A 13,047-nucleotide genomic window follows, 5' to 3' on the forward strand; every position below is an offset into this window, starting at 1 on the left:
CTGCAAGTCTATCTGTGCCGACTTGTAAATTAAATCAACCATATGTTAAGTCTTAGTACAAGAGGCTAGAAGTTTCATAATAAATCGACATAAAAAAATGATTGTTAAAAAAATAAATTAATAATGGTCTAATTTAGTTAGAAAAGATTTACCGTGAATATTCGGACACATAGAGGAAAAGATATAATAAATAATGAAATATTTTTGAGTCTAGACAGCTAAGAGGAAATACACACAGGAAATTGACATAAAAAATATATAATTAAAAAAATAAGCTAAAAACTATTTATTTATTTATTTTAAAAAAAAATACATTCATTTGAAATTGACATGTACAGTGTTACTGACTAATTCAAACTGCTCTACTTTATTATTTGATAAGTCAAATTCGGCCTTTATAATTATGGATTTAGTGGGCAATCCGAAGGTTTCGAAGAAGGCCGGCTTCAAATCTGACCAACGTAACTTGTCCCTTTAACATCGGAAACCGGCGAGCTCTCTGTAAGCTAAGGGAGCTAAAGGAAGATTTCGGGCTTCAAACTGCTTCAAAAGCGTGATTCTTATTTGCACCCCGGCCTGTCTTTGGTCCTTTTTTCCCTCTCAGTTGTATTTCAAATTCAGGCGTAAATCCCTGCACCATGATACAACTCATCCACCCGTTCATTCATCTGATCATGGCCTATGCCTAGGGCCCCAATAAATAATTTTATTGGGGCCCATTATTATTTAAAAAATTTATTTTAATAAATTTTTTTATATCAATAGAATAGTGCATTTGTTTCGTGAGACCGCGGTGTTTTGACTTCCGCAAGGTCATATCACGTTTGCATGACTACGCATGAGAATTTGATGCCGCTTCATGCATTTGATATGCATTGCTCACGTCTGCATGCATGAGAATTAATGCATGAGAATTGATATTTGATGTATCATTCTAAAAACAACGATAAGACTAATTAATTTTATATTAATTATAATTATTATATTATTATAAAAATATAAAATTTTATTTATATGTCAATATAAAATAGGATAATACTTAATTTCTGAAATTAAAATTTAGAATTCTTTAAAATAAATCTTGCCATTATTCATTTATAAAAAATAGTTTTATTTAAATTTTAGATTTCACATACAATTTATAATTTGAAATTAAAATTTAGAATTCTTTAAAATAAATTTTGCCATTATTCATTTATAAAAAATAGTTTTATTTAAATTTTAGATTTCACATACAATTTATAATTTGAAATTAAAAATATTGATTTATTTGTTAATGAATTTAGAATTTTTTTTAAAATTTTTAAATAAATATTAATTTTTATTGAATATTTATGAAGACTACGTACTATCATTTGTTAGGTTAAAATCTCTTTCAAATTTAATAAATTTTGAAATTTGATCTTTAATTATTATCTTTTTTTTTACTTTGAAAAAAAAGTTTGAAATTAACATAGAATTAAAATTTTATAATATTTAAAATGAAATAGTACTTTCAAAATAGATTTAAATTTATTTATTTTTACAAATTTAATTTCATTATTTAATTTTTTTTTAAAAAGTTAATTTTTAAAATTTCAAAGTTCAACTAAAAATTCTTCAATTTTAAAAAGAGAGAGTAATCAGGAATTGATATATTTTAAGTCCACTATGATATCTTTTCTCTATCTAATTGCAATAATTTTTTTTAAAAAAAATAAATATTATTATTTGAGACTAATTATATACGCTTATGAAATTTAGTTATTTGAAAAAAAATAAATTTTTTAATTATATTAAAAATATCGAATGACAAGATCATATACAATTATACATTAAAAACTATTGGATTAAATTAATCAATTATAATTCAATGACCAATACATAATTTTGTTTCCATTAGATACGTTTATTTCACACTTCAAATTAAATAGATGCAATCTATCACATCGAGACCAAAAAAAAGATTAATTTGTTTAATCATTAATGCAAATTAATACAGGAAAGCTAGCTTTATTGGTTTAATCAATTAGTAAGAAAATAAAAAACATAAAATAGTTTATCTAATCTGAAGAGAAAAAAAACATATGTCGTATATTAATCAAAACTAAAGTCTTGAAACGTTAGACTGCTAGCTCCATCTCAGCATTAGCAATCGTATTCGGTGTGGACTTGAAGTAACAAGCATAGAGAATTAGTTGGGCGAGGCCAAAGAGAGTCCCCAAACCATTTGGAACCTAATGAAAGAAAGTGATAATTAAAAAATATATATTAATTATATTGATCGATCGATCAAGATTATTTATATGGACTTAATTAATATACAAATACTTACGAGGATATTGATGTCGAAGGGGAGAAAGGCATAAGTAGTCCAACAAACTCCATTGATGAAGCTAGCAAGAGAAAGTGTGAAGGGCATGAACTCCACGCTCTTTGTTTGAATCACAAGTTTCTACAAAAGTAAATTAAATAATAAATCAATAAGACTCGATCTCTCATATAATTCATAGTTAAATTAATTAGGCATTGGCTAGATGAATAATATATAGGTTCTTACCATCACAACAAGAGGAGAGGCATATTTGTTATATTGGTTTCATTTTTAATTTAATTTGTTAATTTCTTAAAAAAATATTAATTCATTTGGGTGAATTGGAAATATTGTAATATTTGATGATTTGATCTTACTTTTCATTTCATTGATTTACAAGGTAGAGTTTGAGCTAACAATTATACTAAAGATGATTGTAAACCAAAGCTTCATCCGCAACATCATCGGAATAATAGGTATATACATTTATTTTACTTGAAAAAAATAATCAAATAATATTTCATCTTCCATGACTGTAACTTTAATTTTCATTGCAGGCAATGTAATCTCTTGTGGTTTATTTTTGTCGCCTATGTAAGTTTTTAAATCTCTTCATTTTTTTATTGATAATTAATTACTTAGAAAGATTGTATGTTAATTTAAATGAACTCTTTCACGATATAATATAGGCCGACATACATACAAATCATCAAGAGCAAGGATGTGAAGAAGTTTTCGCCAATCCCTTACCTCGCCACATTGCTCAATTGCTTGCTTTGGTTTTTCTATGGGCTCCCCATCGTCCACCCCAACAGCCTTCTAGTCATCACCATCAATGGCATCGGTATAGCTTTCGAAGTATTCTACTTAACCGTTTTCTTAATCTATGCTGCTCGCCAAGGCCGCGTAAGTATAACATGCTCAATATCCTCTATTGTATTTATATCATGCATCTAATTCAAACTTCTCCCTAACCAATCGATCTTCACATGTGAATTATATAATTTAGTTGAAGGTCATGAAACTATTAGCACTTGAGACGGTGTTCATGATAGCTGTGGTAACTTCAGTGCTCTTGTTGATCCACACAACCACTAAGAGATCCTTAGTTGTGGGTATCCTCTGTATCATCTTTGGAACTTGCATGTATGCCTCTCCTCTTGTTGTGATGGTAAGAACCTATATATTATTCATCTAGCCAATGCCTAATTAATTTAACTATGAATTATATGAGAGATCGAGTCTTATTGATTTATTATTTAATTTACTTTTGTAGAAACTTGTGATTCAAACAAAGAGCGTGGAGTTCATGCCCTTCACACTTTCTCTTGCTAGCTTCATCAATGGAGTTTGTTGGACTACCTATGCCTTTCTCCCCTTCGACATCAATATCCTCGTAAGTATTTGTATTTTAATTAAGTCCATATAAATAATCTTGATCGATCGATCAATATAATTAATATATATTTTTTAATTATCACTTTCTTTCATTAGGTTCCAAATGGTTTGGGGACTCTCTTTGGCCTCGCCCAGCTAATTCTCTATGCTTGTTACTTCAAGTCCACACCGAATACGATTGCTAATGCTGAGATGGAGCTAGCAGTCTAACGTTTCAAGACTTTAGTTTTGATTAATATACGACATATGTTTTTTTTTTCTCTTCAGATTAGATAAACTATTTTATTTTTTTTGATTTTTAAACCAATAAACTAGCGTTCCTGTATTAATTTGCATTAATGATTAAACAAATTAATCTTTTTTTTAAATTTCGATGTGATAGATTGTAATTTGAAGTGTGAAATAAACGTACCTAACAGAAAAAATTATTTATTGGTCACCAAATTATAATTGAATAATTTATTCCAAGAGTTTTTAATGTATAATTGTATATGATTTGGTCATTCGATATTTTTAATATAATTAAAAAATCTATTTTTTTTTCAAATAACTAAATTTCATAACGTATATAATTAGTCTCAAATAACAATATTTATGTTTTTAAAAAATTATTGAAATTAGGTAGAGAAAAAGCTATTAGTAGACTTAAAATATATCAATTCCTGATTAGTAATGGTTCATCTTTAACTAAATCTATTATTTTACCACATATATATATATATATATATATATATATATATATATATATATATATATATATATATATATATATATATATAAAATATTGTATAAGGATATTTTATTAATTTTAAATTTAAAAACCAAAAATAAATATGTAGTTTTAGGCTTACTTTCAAACTCTCTCTTTTTGAAATTGAAGAATTTTTAGTTGAACTTTGAAATTAAAAATTAAAAAATTTTTAAATGATGAAATTAAATTTGTAAAAATAAATAAATTTAAATCTATTTTGAAAGTACTATTTTATATTTTAAATATCATAAAATTTTAATTCTATGTTAATTTCAAACTTTTTTTTCAAAGTAAAAAAAAGATAATAATTAAAGATCAAATTTCAAAATTTATTAAATTTGAAAGAGATTTTAACCTAACAAATGATAGTACGTAGTCTTCATAAATATTCAATAAAAATTAATATTTATTTAAAAATTTTAAAATAAATTTTCTAAATTCATTAACAAATAAATCAAGATTTTTAATTTCAAATTATAAATTGTATGTGAAATCTAAAATTTAAATAAAACTATTTTTTATAAATGAATAATGGCAAAATTTATTTTAAAGAATTCTAAATTTTAATTTCAGAAATTAAGTATTATATTAAACTATTTTGATATTATATTACACTTTTTTTATCATTGAGTATAAAATATAAAGAAGACACAAATTACTTAGTTTAAGGAGGAATTTTAGAAACAGAGATTATGACATAATCCATAGATATTATGAAAAATATCACAAACTAAATCTTCATTTTGCCTATAATTAGGCTATAAAGAAGATCTCATGGATTTATTATTATACTTTTACAGAAACTTGTGATTCAAACAAAGAGCGTGGAGTTCCTGCCCTTCAGACTTTCTCTTGCTAGCTTCCTCAATGGAGTTTACTGGACTAGCTATGCTTTCTTCCCCTTCGACATCAACATCCTCGTAAGTTTTATTTGTATATTTAAGTCCATATGAATAATCTTGATTGATGGATTAATTAATATATATATATTTCTATCACTTTGTATTCATTAGGTTCCAAATGGTTTGGGGACTATCTTTGCCCTTGCCCAAACTAGTTCTCTATGCTTGTAATTTCAAGTCCACTCCGGAAGAGGATGTCAAAGCTGAGATGGAGCTACCAGTCTGCAAACATAATTAATTTAATTTCGACTGATATATATATTTCTATTGTTAATTCTTTAGATTAATTAGGTGAAACTAGGTTATGCTTTTGTCTTTCTATTTAATGATTATGCCAATAAGTTTTCCTGTATTAATTCACAATAATGATTAATAAGCAAATTCATTTACATTATTATATATGTGCAATCTTTTTCTTGTCTTAGTGTGATGATACAATATTATTGTTCTACAAAATTAATTAAAAAAAAATTATCTTATCAAAGTTAAAGCAATCTTTTGCCTTATTATGAGACAATATAATGATTTCATAAAAAATGGCTAAGGCTTCGTTTCTTATTTCTAAATAAATTGAATTTACTACTTTTTCTTATTATATTCATTATTCAAAATGGCATGAGCATGTCTTCTTCTTACATTTGAGCTCAATTACTCCTTCAATTGACTTTGAATGCTCATTGTCAATTGAAGTTTAATATTATTTTAAAAATAATTTTAAAAATTGAGTGGAGAGCATGGGACCATTTTCAATTTTTAAGGATTAGAATGAAATACCAACTTATTTAGAAACTAAACTCTTTTATATCTTCACACTATCTTCTCACCTCACTTATTCATAAATGGATAATGTGATAGTCTAAAAAATAAGTAAATATCCACATTTCAATCCAATTATAAGTAATATAAGTGTGATTGACAAAGCGAATAAGGTAAAACTGTTGTAGACTAACTACCAATGTTAGACAATAAAAAGCAATTTGTGCTTCTCCATCCGCGTGTAATATTCGAACGGTAGAGAATGAAGAGAGAGAGAGAAGAGTTAGTGTGGAAGAGGAGAGAAATAGGGAGAGGAGAGAAATAGGGAACATGAGACATATGGAATTAAAGATACATCACCACATCCTAACCGAGTTTTTCTCTCTTCTTCTGTTTGGCATTAACAAACCATCTGTTTTAAATTTGGTTTTCTAATAAGTTTCCCTCCCTTTAATTCAATCATTTGGCAATAATAGAGTTATTTAATCGATCTAATCTAGTTTTCCATTAATTTCTAAGGTTGAAGGTTAAGTTTGAGTTAGCAAGTGACAAACAAAATGACTTTGAACCAGAGCACCATCCGTAGCATCGTCGGAGTGATAGGTATGCATCATTTGCACTTAACAATTACCGCTCATTGTCTATTTTATTGTTTATCTTTTAATTTTGTGAAAAATGTATCAATTAAGTAGTTTTCATAGATGATTTTGCCTTTAACTTTGGTTTGCATCACAGGCAATGTCATCTCTTGTGGCTTGTTCTTGTCACCTATGTAAGCGTTTATACCTTTTTGTTTCTATCAACTTTTGATTGAAATTTGCAATTGCTTAAAAGATTGTATCTTGTTTGATTGTGGCACTATCATATTTACATTTACAGGCCGACATTTATACAGATCATAAAAAATAAGGATGTGCAGCAGTTTTCTCCAATCCCCTACCTTGCAACGTTGCTCAACTGCATGCTTTGGTTTTTCTATGGCCTCCCCATCGTCCACCCCGACAGCCTTCTCGTCATCACCATCAATGGTATTGGTTTAGTTTTTGAGACCATATACCTCTCCATCTTCTTCATCTATGCTAAGGCCGAAGGCAGAGTAAGTACAGATATATATAGCATGCCTTGTATTCTTCTTCATTTCATTATGTTTGTGCCTCTTAAACTTTTCCCTAACTAGTCTAGATCTACAAAAATTATGGAATTTAGTTGAAGGTGATCAAGATATTGGCACTGGAGATTGTCTTCATGGTAGTGGTAGTAGTTTTGGTGCTCTTATTAGCCCACACCACAACTAAGAGGTCGCTCATTGTGGGCATTCTTTGCATCATCTTTGGAACTTGCATGTATGCCTCTCCTCTTGTAGTGATGGTAAGAGCATCCTGATACAAATTAAAGCCTCATTATACATATACTTTGTGGATTTCTGTCATGTTTATTAATCCTAAAATATAAATCAATCATTTTAATATCTAATATTTGGATTTGTTATCGATCGTACGTACGTGTTGCAGAAACTTGTCATTCAGACAAAAAGCGTGGAATACATGCCCTTCACGCTCTCTCTTGCCGGCTTCCTTAATGGAGCTTGCTGGACCACCTATGCTTTCCTCCCCTTCGACGTCAACATTCTCGTAAGTATCTATCTATCTATATGTGCACTTGAAATGCTAGCTAGTTAAGCTACTGATATGTTTTCTTCGATCTCTTTACAGATTCCAAATGGTTTGGGAGCCATTTTTGCCTTTGCCCAACTGATTCTCTATGCTTGTTACTATAAATCCACACCGAAAAAGGAAGACAACGCTGAGATCGAGCTATCTGTGTAACATTTTAAGCTTTTACAAGTTTTCTGAAGATTGAAAACTCGTACGTTTAGAAAACTTTCTAGATTGTTGCATCCCTCTTTTGGCAATGGAGAAATTCGCTTTTTGTTTGTGATATGTTGTTGTCTCTGAACTCACGCCGACCACAACGTTGCTACATCTTCATTCGGAGGACAATTGAACTGCAAAACAAGTTTGCTCTATCATGTTTCTAATGGAATGAATATTAAATTCATAACAACAATCATTCAAATTTGGGCCAAATTATAACAAAGATTATCAAGTTCAAGTTTCAAATTATAACAAGTTTGCTCTATCAAGTTCATGATGCTGGTAATCAAATTATAACAAAGATTATCAACTCAAATCCGAAACATTGCACAAAGCGAGCATACATTAGAAGCTCATAGTTTCAAATTGCAAACACAAGCAGCCGCATTAATCGGGAACATTAACTGCAACGGGGAGTACATTAGTTCAGGGAGTACATTAATTCATGAAGGTTTGACAAGATTCCCAGATAACATTTTTAAGATGACAAGCAAATTCATCCATAGGGAATAGATTTATTTTCAGAAAGAAGGCCAAGAACAGACTGTCCGGCTTTGGGAGTTTTATTTTCACTGGTATTGGCTCGCTAGCTTTCCTTCCTTGACAATGTAGTTTTGGGCTGGGAAGTCTTGTCCCTTGAAGTATCTATCCAGCATGTCCTTAGTTCCAGCTGCGTATCTTAGCTGCAAAGTAAATTTGGTATCAGTATTGCATAGGAGTAATGGACAGATTCAAGTGGCCAGACAAAAACTTACTTGACCGTCAATAGTAGTGCCAGAAATATGGGGTGTCATGGCATGGTTTGGCATGTACCTCCATGGATGATCCTTGGGAGCTGGCTGTGGGTTCCAAACATCGCCACTGTAACCTGAATGATCACAGGAAATCTTAAATACAAAGGCTGTGGATTTTGACCCAAACAAGGAATTCAGGTTTACAGCAAGTCATTTCAAGATTGAAAAGTAGCTAAACTCCTGCACTGAGATTTGGTGATTGGACTGATAAAATATGGTCGATCATAAAGTCAACTTCAAAATTTTCCTTTTGACTCTTCGGTTAACCACTGGCAGTTATCTAATCTACCAACTCACAGCTTATCCTATTAATGTTACATCACATTTACATACTAGGATTTTTTATCCATTAGTTTGAATAATTAGATCCTGTCATCAATCATACTGTTAACTCACTTTTGTTATTTTTGAATATATATTGCATATCCAATATTTGTCTACTTATTTTAAAACCTTTGATTTCTTACGGTTTTTTTATCCAAAACATAGCTTTTACTTTATTCTGCTAACAATCTGACAACCCAAGTTGACCCCTAATGTAAATTCCACATGACAATGAGCTCATGGGAATGAAAGCTATAAACTCACAGATTTAGTGATTAACATACCAGCAATGTGGCCACTGGAACAAGCATCTGCTACTGCTTGAGTGTCCATGATTGCGCCTCGAGCATTATTCACAATAAGGACTCCTTTCTTCAGCTTTCCGATTCTTTCCTTGTTAAACAATCCTCTGCAGTAAACGATTCAAAAATATATTATTGGATTACAATGATACGCTTCAACTGATATTATCCTTTTTCTTTTACGTTCATGCAGGCAAGTCCAAAAAATGTGAAATGGAATTTACATCTCTGCCTACAAAAAAAAAAAAAAAGACTTCAGAAATATATCAAGTTTCATTTTGCACCATCAGGTGACGCTATAGAAAATATATCAAGTTTTATTTTGCACTTCCAGGTGATTCCACAAGTTACAAGTAAAATTCAGTTGTAAAAATTTGTGTCCACAAAAAGTCAACTTCTAGGAAATTTCTTTCAGCATCTCAGTACTTGTCAATTTGTTTTGGCACTTTGATCTCTCCTTGAAAGAAGGCAAGCTATGCAAATGGCCATGCATCTAAGGATGATATAACTTAATCTGTTCAACTACTAATAGATGATAAACTATACTGATCGACTTCATGGATTTTTTTTCTGTACAAATAAGAAAGTAGACCAATAAACAATGCAACAGACCTGGTTTTCTCTGTAAGAGGAGTGTTTATAACAATAACGTCACACTTGGGAAGCATTTTATCAAGATCTTCCTCAAACTTAGCCCCAATCTCTTGCTCGAGCTCAGGTTCCATCTTGAGGCGGTCATGATAGAGCAAATTGCAGTTGAAAGGCTTCAAACGCTGGAGCAGAAGCTTCCCTATGCGGCCAGCACCAACAGTTCCGACAGTCTTGCCTTCAAGATCATAAGCCCTGTAGGAAATAGCTGCAACATTCCAGTCACCATTAATCACCTGATGATATCCAGGTAAGAAGTTCCGCACAAGGATGAGGATTCGCATCAGCTCGTCCTCTGCAACAGAGACTGTATTGCTCCCAGTGACTTCTGCGACTGTCAATCCAGCTGCTGCAGCAGCTTTCAGATCAATGTGATCTGAGCCAATTCCAGCAGTGAGAAGAAGTTGCAAGTTTTTGGCCTTCTTTATCCTCTCTTCAGTAACATATGCCGGATGAAATGGGGTCGTTATAAGAACATGCATATCAGGAATATGTTTCTCAAGTTCTAGCATGAAAAACAAAGAGCAATTAGCATGGAAACAAATGCAAAAGTCAATTCCTTTATAAATTTAGTAATCAAGATAAACAGAAAAAAAAATCACTATAGAAATACTTGAGGAATTCATCTATTAATAGTTTTGCAAAGTTAAATATCCTAAAACCAGAGAAACAGTAACCAGGATGACTAAGAAATACTACTTTGTTTCTTTCTAAATTAGAAAACCACTTAAGGGGACAAAATTTCAAAAGAAAATTTGCTCAACTGTAATTCCCAGAGCAAACATACCATAGAGCTGAACACAAAAGAATTTAATCTTGCCAAATGTTTGAAGGAACAGCAAATCTATATTAATTAGTTAGAGAATTTTATTAAATTATCCTAAAAAGTTTAGAGTTACAGCATTAGATGTGGACATATAATAATAGCAAAGGAAGTGAGTGGAACTTCAAAATCCAACCAGTTTTAATGGAAGTCAATATCACAGTTTCTTGACAATTACAACATTGATGCTTACTTTATCAAAAAAAAATACTAAATTTTTAATGACCCAACACAAAAGAATTTATTGAATCTATGGAACTAAATTCCAATGCCTGCATTTCAAGCAAAAATGTCAAATAGATTTCTAAAGGACATGGTGGCTCCAGATTCTACAAAAAGAAATGCGAGAATAGTTTCTCAAAAGTAACAACCACAATTCGGGCCTTCCTTATCATCAGTGACAATATATTGGTGGCCTTGAGATTCTAGCCAGTCTCGGATGCCTAAGGATCCTTCCACACAACCAACAAATTTGGGATTCATTGACGCATACTCATTGGCTTTATAGAATACTCCAACTATCTTCTTGCTCCCAGTAGAAGCCTGCATGTTGATCACAAGCCAAAAATCTTCTTTAAAACGTGTACACCCTTTTTAAACAGAATAATTGTTCAAAAGAAACCCGATAGCAATAGGTTCCAATGAAGCATGATAACAATAGGTTCCAAACTCAGTATGCTGGAGGTCAAAGAACCATTTTATTTTTTTTCTCACTATCCTAGATCATACAAACAACAAGACGGGAGTCCTAAATCACACAAGACTCAAAATTAAGCAAATTGAGAAAGCAATCATTAAATATCAAAAGATGAACTCGGTATATGTAGTTGCAAAGCTGTAATTTTGCAGATCTTACTTAAAATTGAGCACATACTATCCGCAAACAATTTCCACCCCACACTCCTCCATGGAGGTCGGATCCCCAAATTAGCACTATTTGACACCCACACTGACCATGTAAAAGCACCATGGTCGCTCCAGATTGCACAAACAAAACAAAACAAAGAAAAGAGAAGCTTACGAGCCTACTCAAAACAAAACTCCACAAGGATCTCACACAAAGCAATCGAAAGACAAAGAAACAAGATTACATGGAGCGTCCTAGCGAAAGGCGACGCATCCGAAGCCCTCGATCCCAGGGCTCTCATCGCATGCTTCGCCGCCCTCAGCATCGCCATAACCCTACTCAAATCGAGGAATCAGAAACTAGATCGAAGGAGACGAACACGGAAAGCTTTTAAAATCACCTAATCCCGTGAGCTAATTTATAGAACAAGTGCTTGTAACTCTTATTCACAGCGACGGACAGTGTCACTGAATACGCGAGCGGTTCGGTAACAGCGGCGAAGATGAAGGATCGTATGTCAAGTGCTAATCATCAACGAGAAATACAGAAACTTTCATTGGACGATAAGAAAGGCCCCACGGACATCCTACCTATCATAAGTGGAAAAATGCTGCTCCTTGATCAGACTAAACCAGGAATATCCAAGCCAGCTGGAATTAGGAATTTCCTCTGCGGCACACTCGACACACGTAAGAGGCGCAGTGACGGCGTTACAAGCAAAGTACTTGTATCCTTCCAATCCTGACTGGTTGGTAAGCAGTCCACTTGGAATGAGGTCACACGGAAACCGGACCGGACCGGACCAGTTGAATTCCAAGAAAAACCCGATTCGAATCCGATTTAATTCGGCTAAAAACTTCAATTTTCCAAATTCTTTTGCAATTAAAAAAGTCGTCGCATCTTATCCAACTAAAAGATAAGGATCGCATAGTGCGAGTCTTAGAAGACGACGCAGAGCACTGGGCGCCCCAGATTATTTATAGATCATAGAATAATAATTCATAAAGAAAGCGATGTTCTTTTTTTTTATTCATCTTTTTTTTATTAACTGATGCAAATAATTGTAGGTGTTTGTTTACCGAACAGCATTGTCTTTGCCCAATTTCAAGCATCACCTTCGGGCTATTGTCGGTTGAAAGCAGACTTCAAAACCGATATTTGGAGAAGTATCGATCACCCTTTGGCCCACTATTAGCATATCATTTTTTTTAGTAAAAAGTAAAATATCACAACAGTCTCACATAATAAATCCTACGATCATCTATAAGGTGGTAAATCAAAAAGTTACAATTGACCACTACGGTAAGAATATTATCTCAATTTTATTGAGATTCA

The 13,047-nt window shown here is 31.8% G+C and overlaps 3 protein-coding genes across 3 annotated transcripts; 2 read left to right on the forward strand and 1 right to left on the reverse strand.

The window, feature by feature from the left end:
• Window positions 1-2,723: 2,723 nt before the first annotated feature.
• LOC141814460 (bidirectional sugar transporter SWEET5-like) lies at window positions 2,724-3,901 on the forward strand. The gene is made up of 6 exons (XM_074702419.1): window positions 2,724-2,769; window positions 2,851-2,887; window positions 2,983-3,199; window positions 3,303-3,464; window positions 3,570-3,689; window positions 3,788-3,901. The coding sequence occupies exons 1-6, from the start codon at window positions 2,724-2,726 to the stop codon at window positions 3,899-3,901; spliced, it is 696 nt and encodes a 231-aa protein (XP_074558520.1).
• A 2,756-nt stretch (window positions 3,902-6,657) lies between these two features.
• Window positions 6,658-7,926, forward strand: LOC141815274 (bidirectional sugar transporter SWEET6b-like). The gene is made up of 6 exons (XM_074703196.1): window positions 6,658-6,703; window positions 6,836-6,872; window positions 6,980-7,196; window positions 7,307-7,468; window positions 7,612-7,731; window positions 7,813-7,926. The coding sequence occupies exons 1-6, from the start codon at window positions 6,658-6,660 to the stop codon at window positions 7,924-7,926; spliced, it is 696 nt and encodes a 231-aa protein (XP_074559297.1).
• Window positions 7,927-8,333: 407 nt separating this feature from the next.
• LOC141814811 (formate dehydrogenase, mitochondrial) lies at window positions 8,334-12,112 on the reverse strand. Its single transcript, XM_074702760.1, has 6 exons — window positions 11,957-12,112; window positions 11,237-11,408; window positions 10,007-10,547; window positions 9,377-9,501; window positions 8,730-8,842; window positions 8,334-8,657 (listed from the first exon to the last, which is right to left on the reverse strand). The coding sequence occupies exons 1-6, from the start codon at window positions 12,041-12,043 to the stop codon at window positions 8,544-8,546; spliced, it is 1,152 nt and encodes a 383-aa protein (XP_074558861.1). The 5' UTR covers window positions 12,044-12,112; the 3' UTR covers window positions 8,334-8,543.
• Window positions 12,113-13,047: the final 935 nt, after the last annotated feature.

The sequence above is a fragment of the Curcuma longa genome, chromosome 21, assembly GCF_044706935.1.
Source record: "Curcuma longa cultivar G26 ecotype Majalengka, Jawa Barat chromosome 21, ITB_CL_G26_1.1, whole genome shotgun sequence".
Classification (NCBI taxonomy): Eukaryota; Viridiplantae; Streptophyta; class Magnoliopsida; order Zingiberales; family Zingiberaceae; genus Curcuma; species Curcuma longa.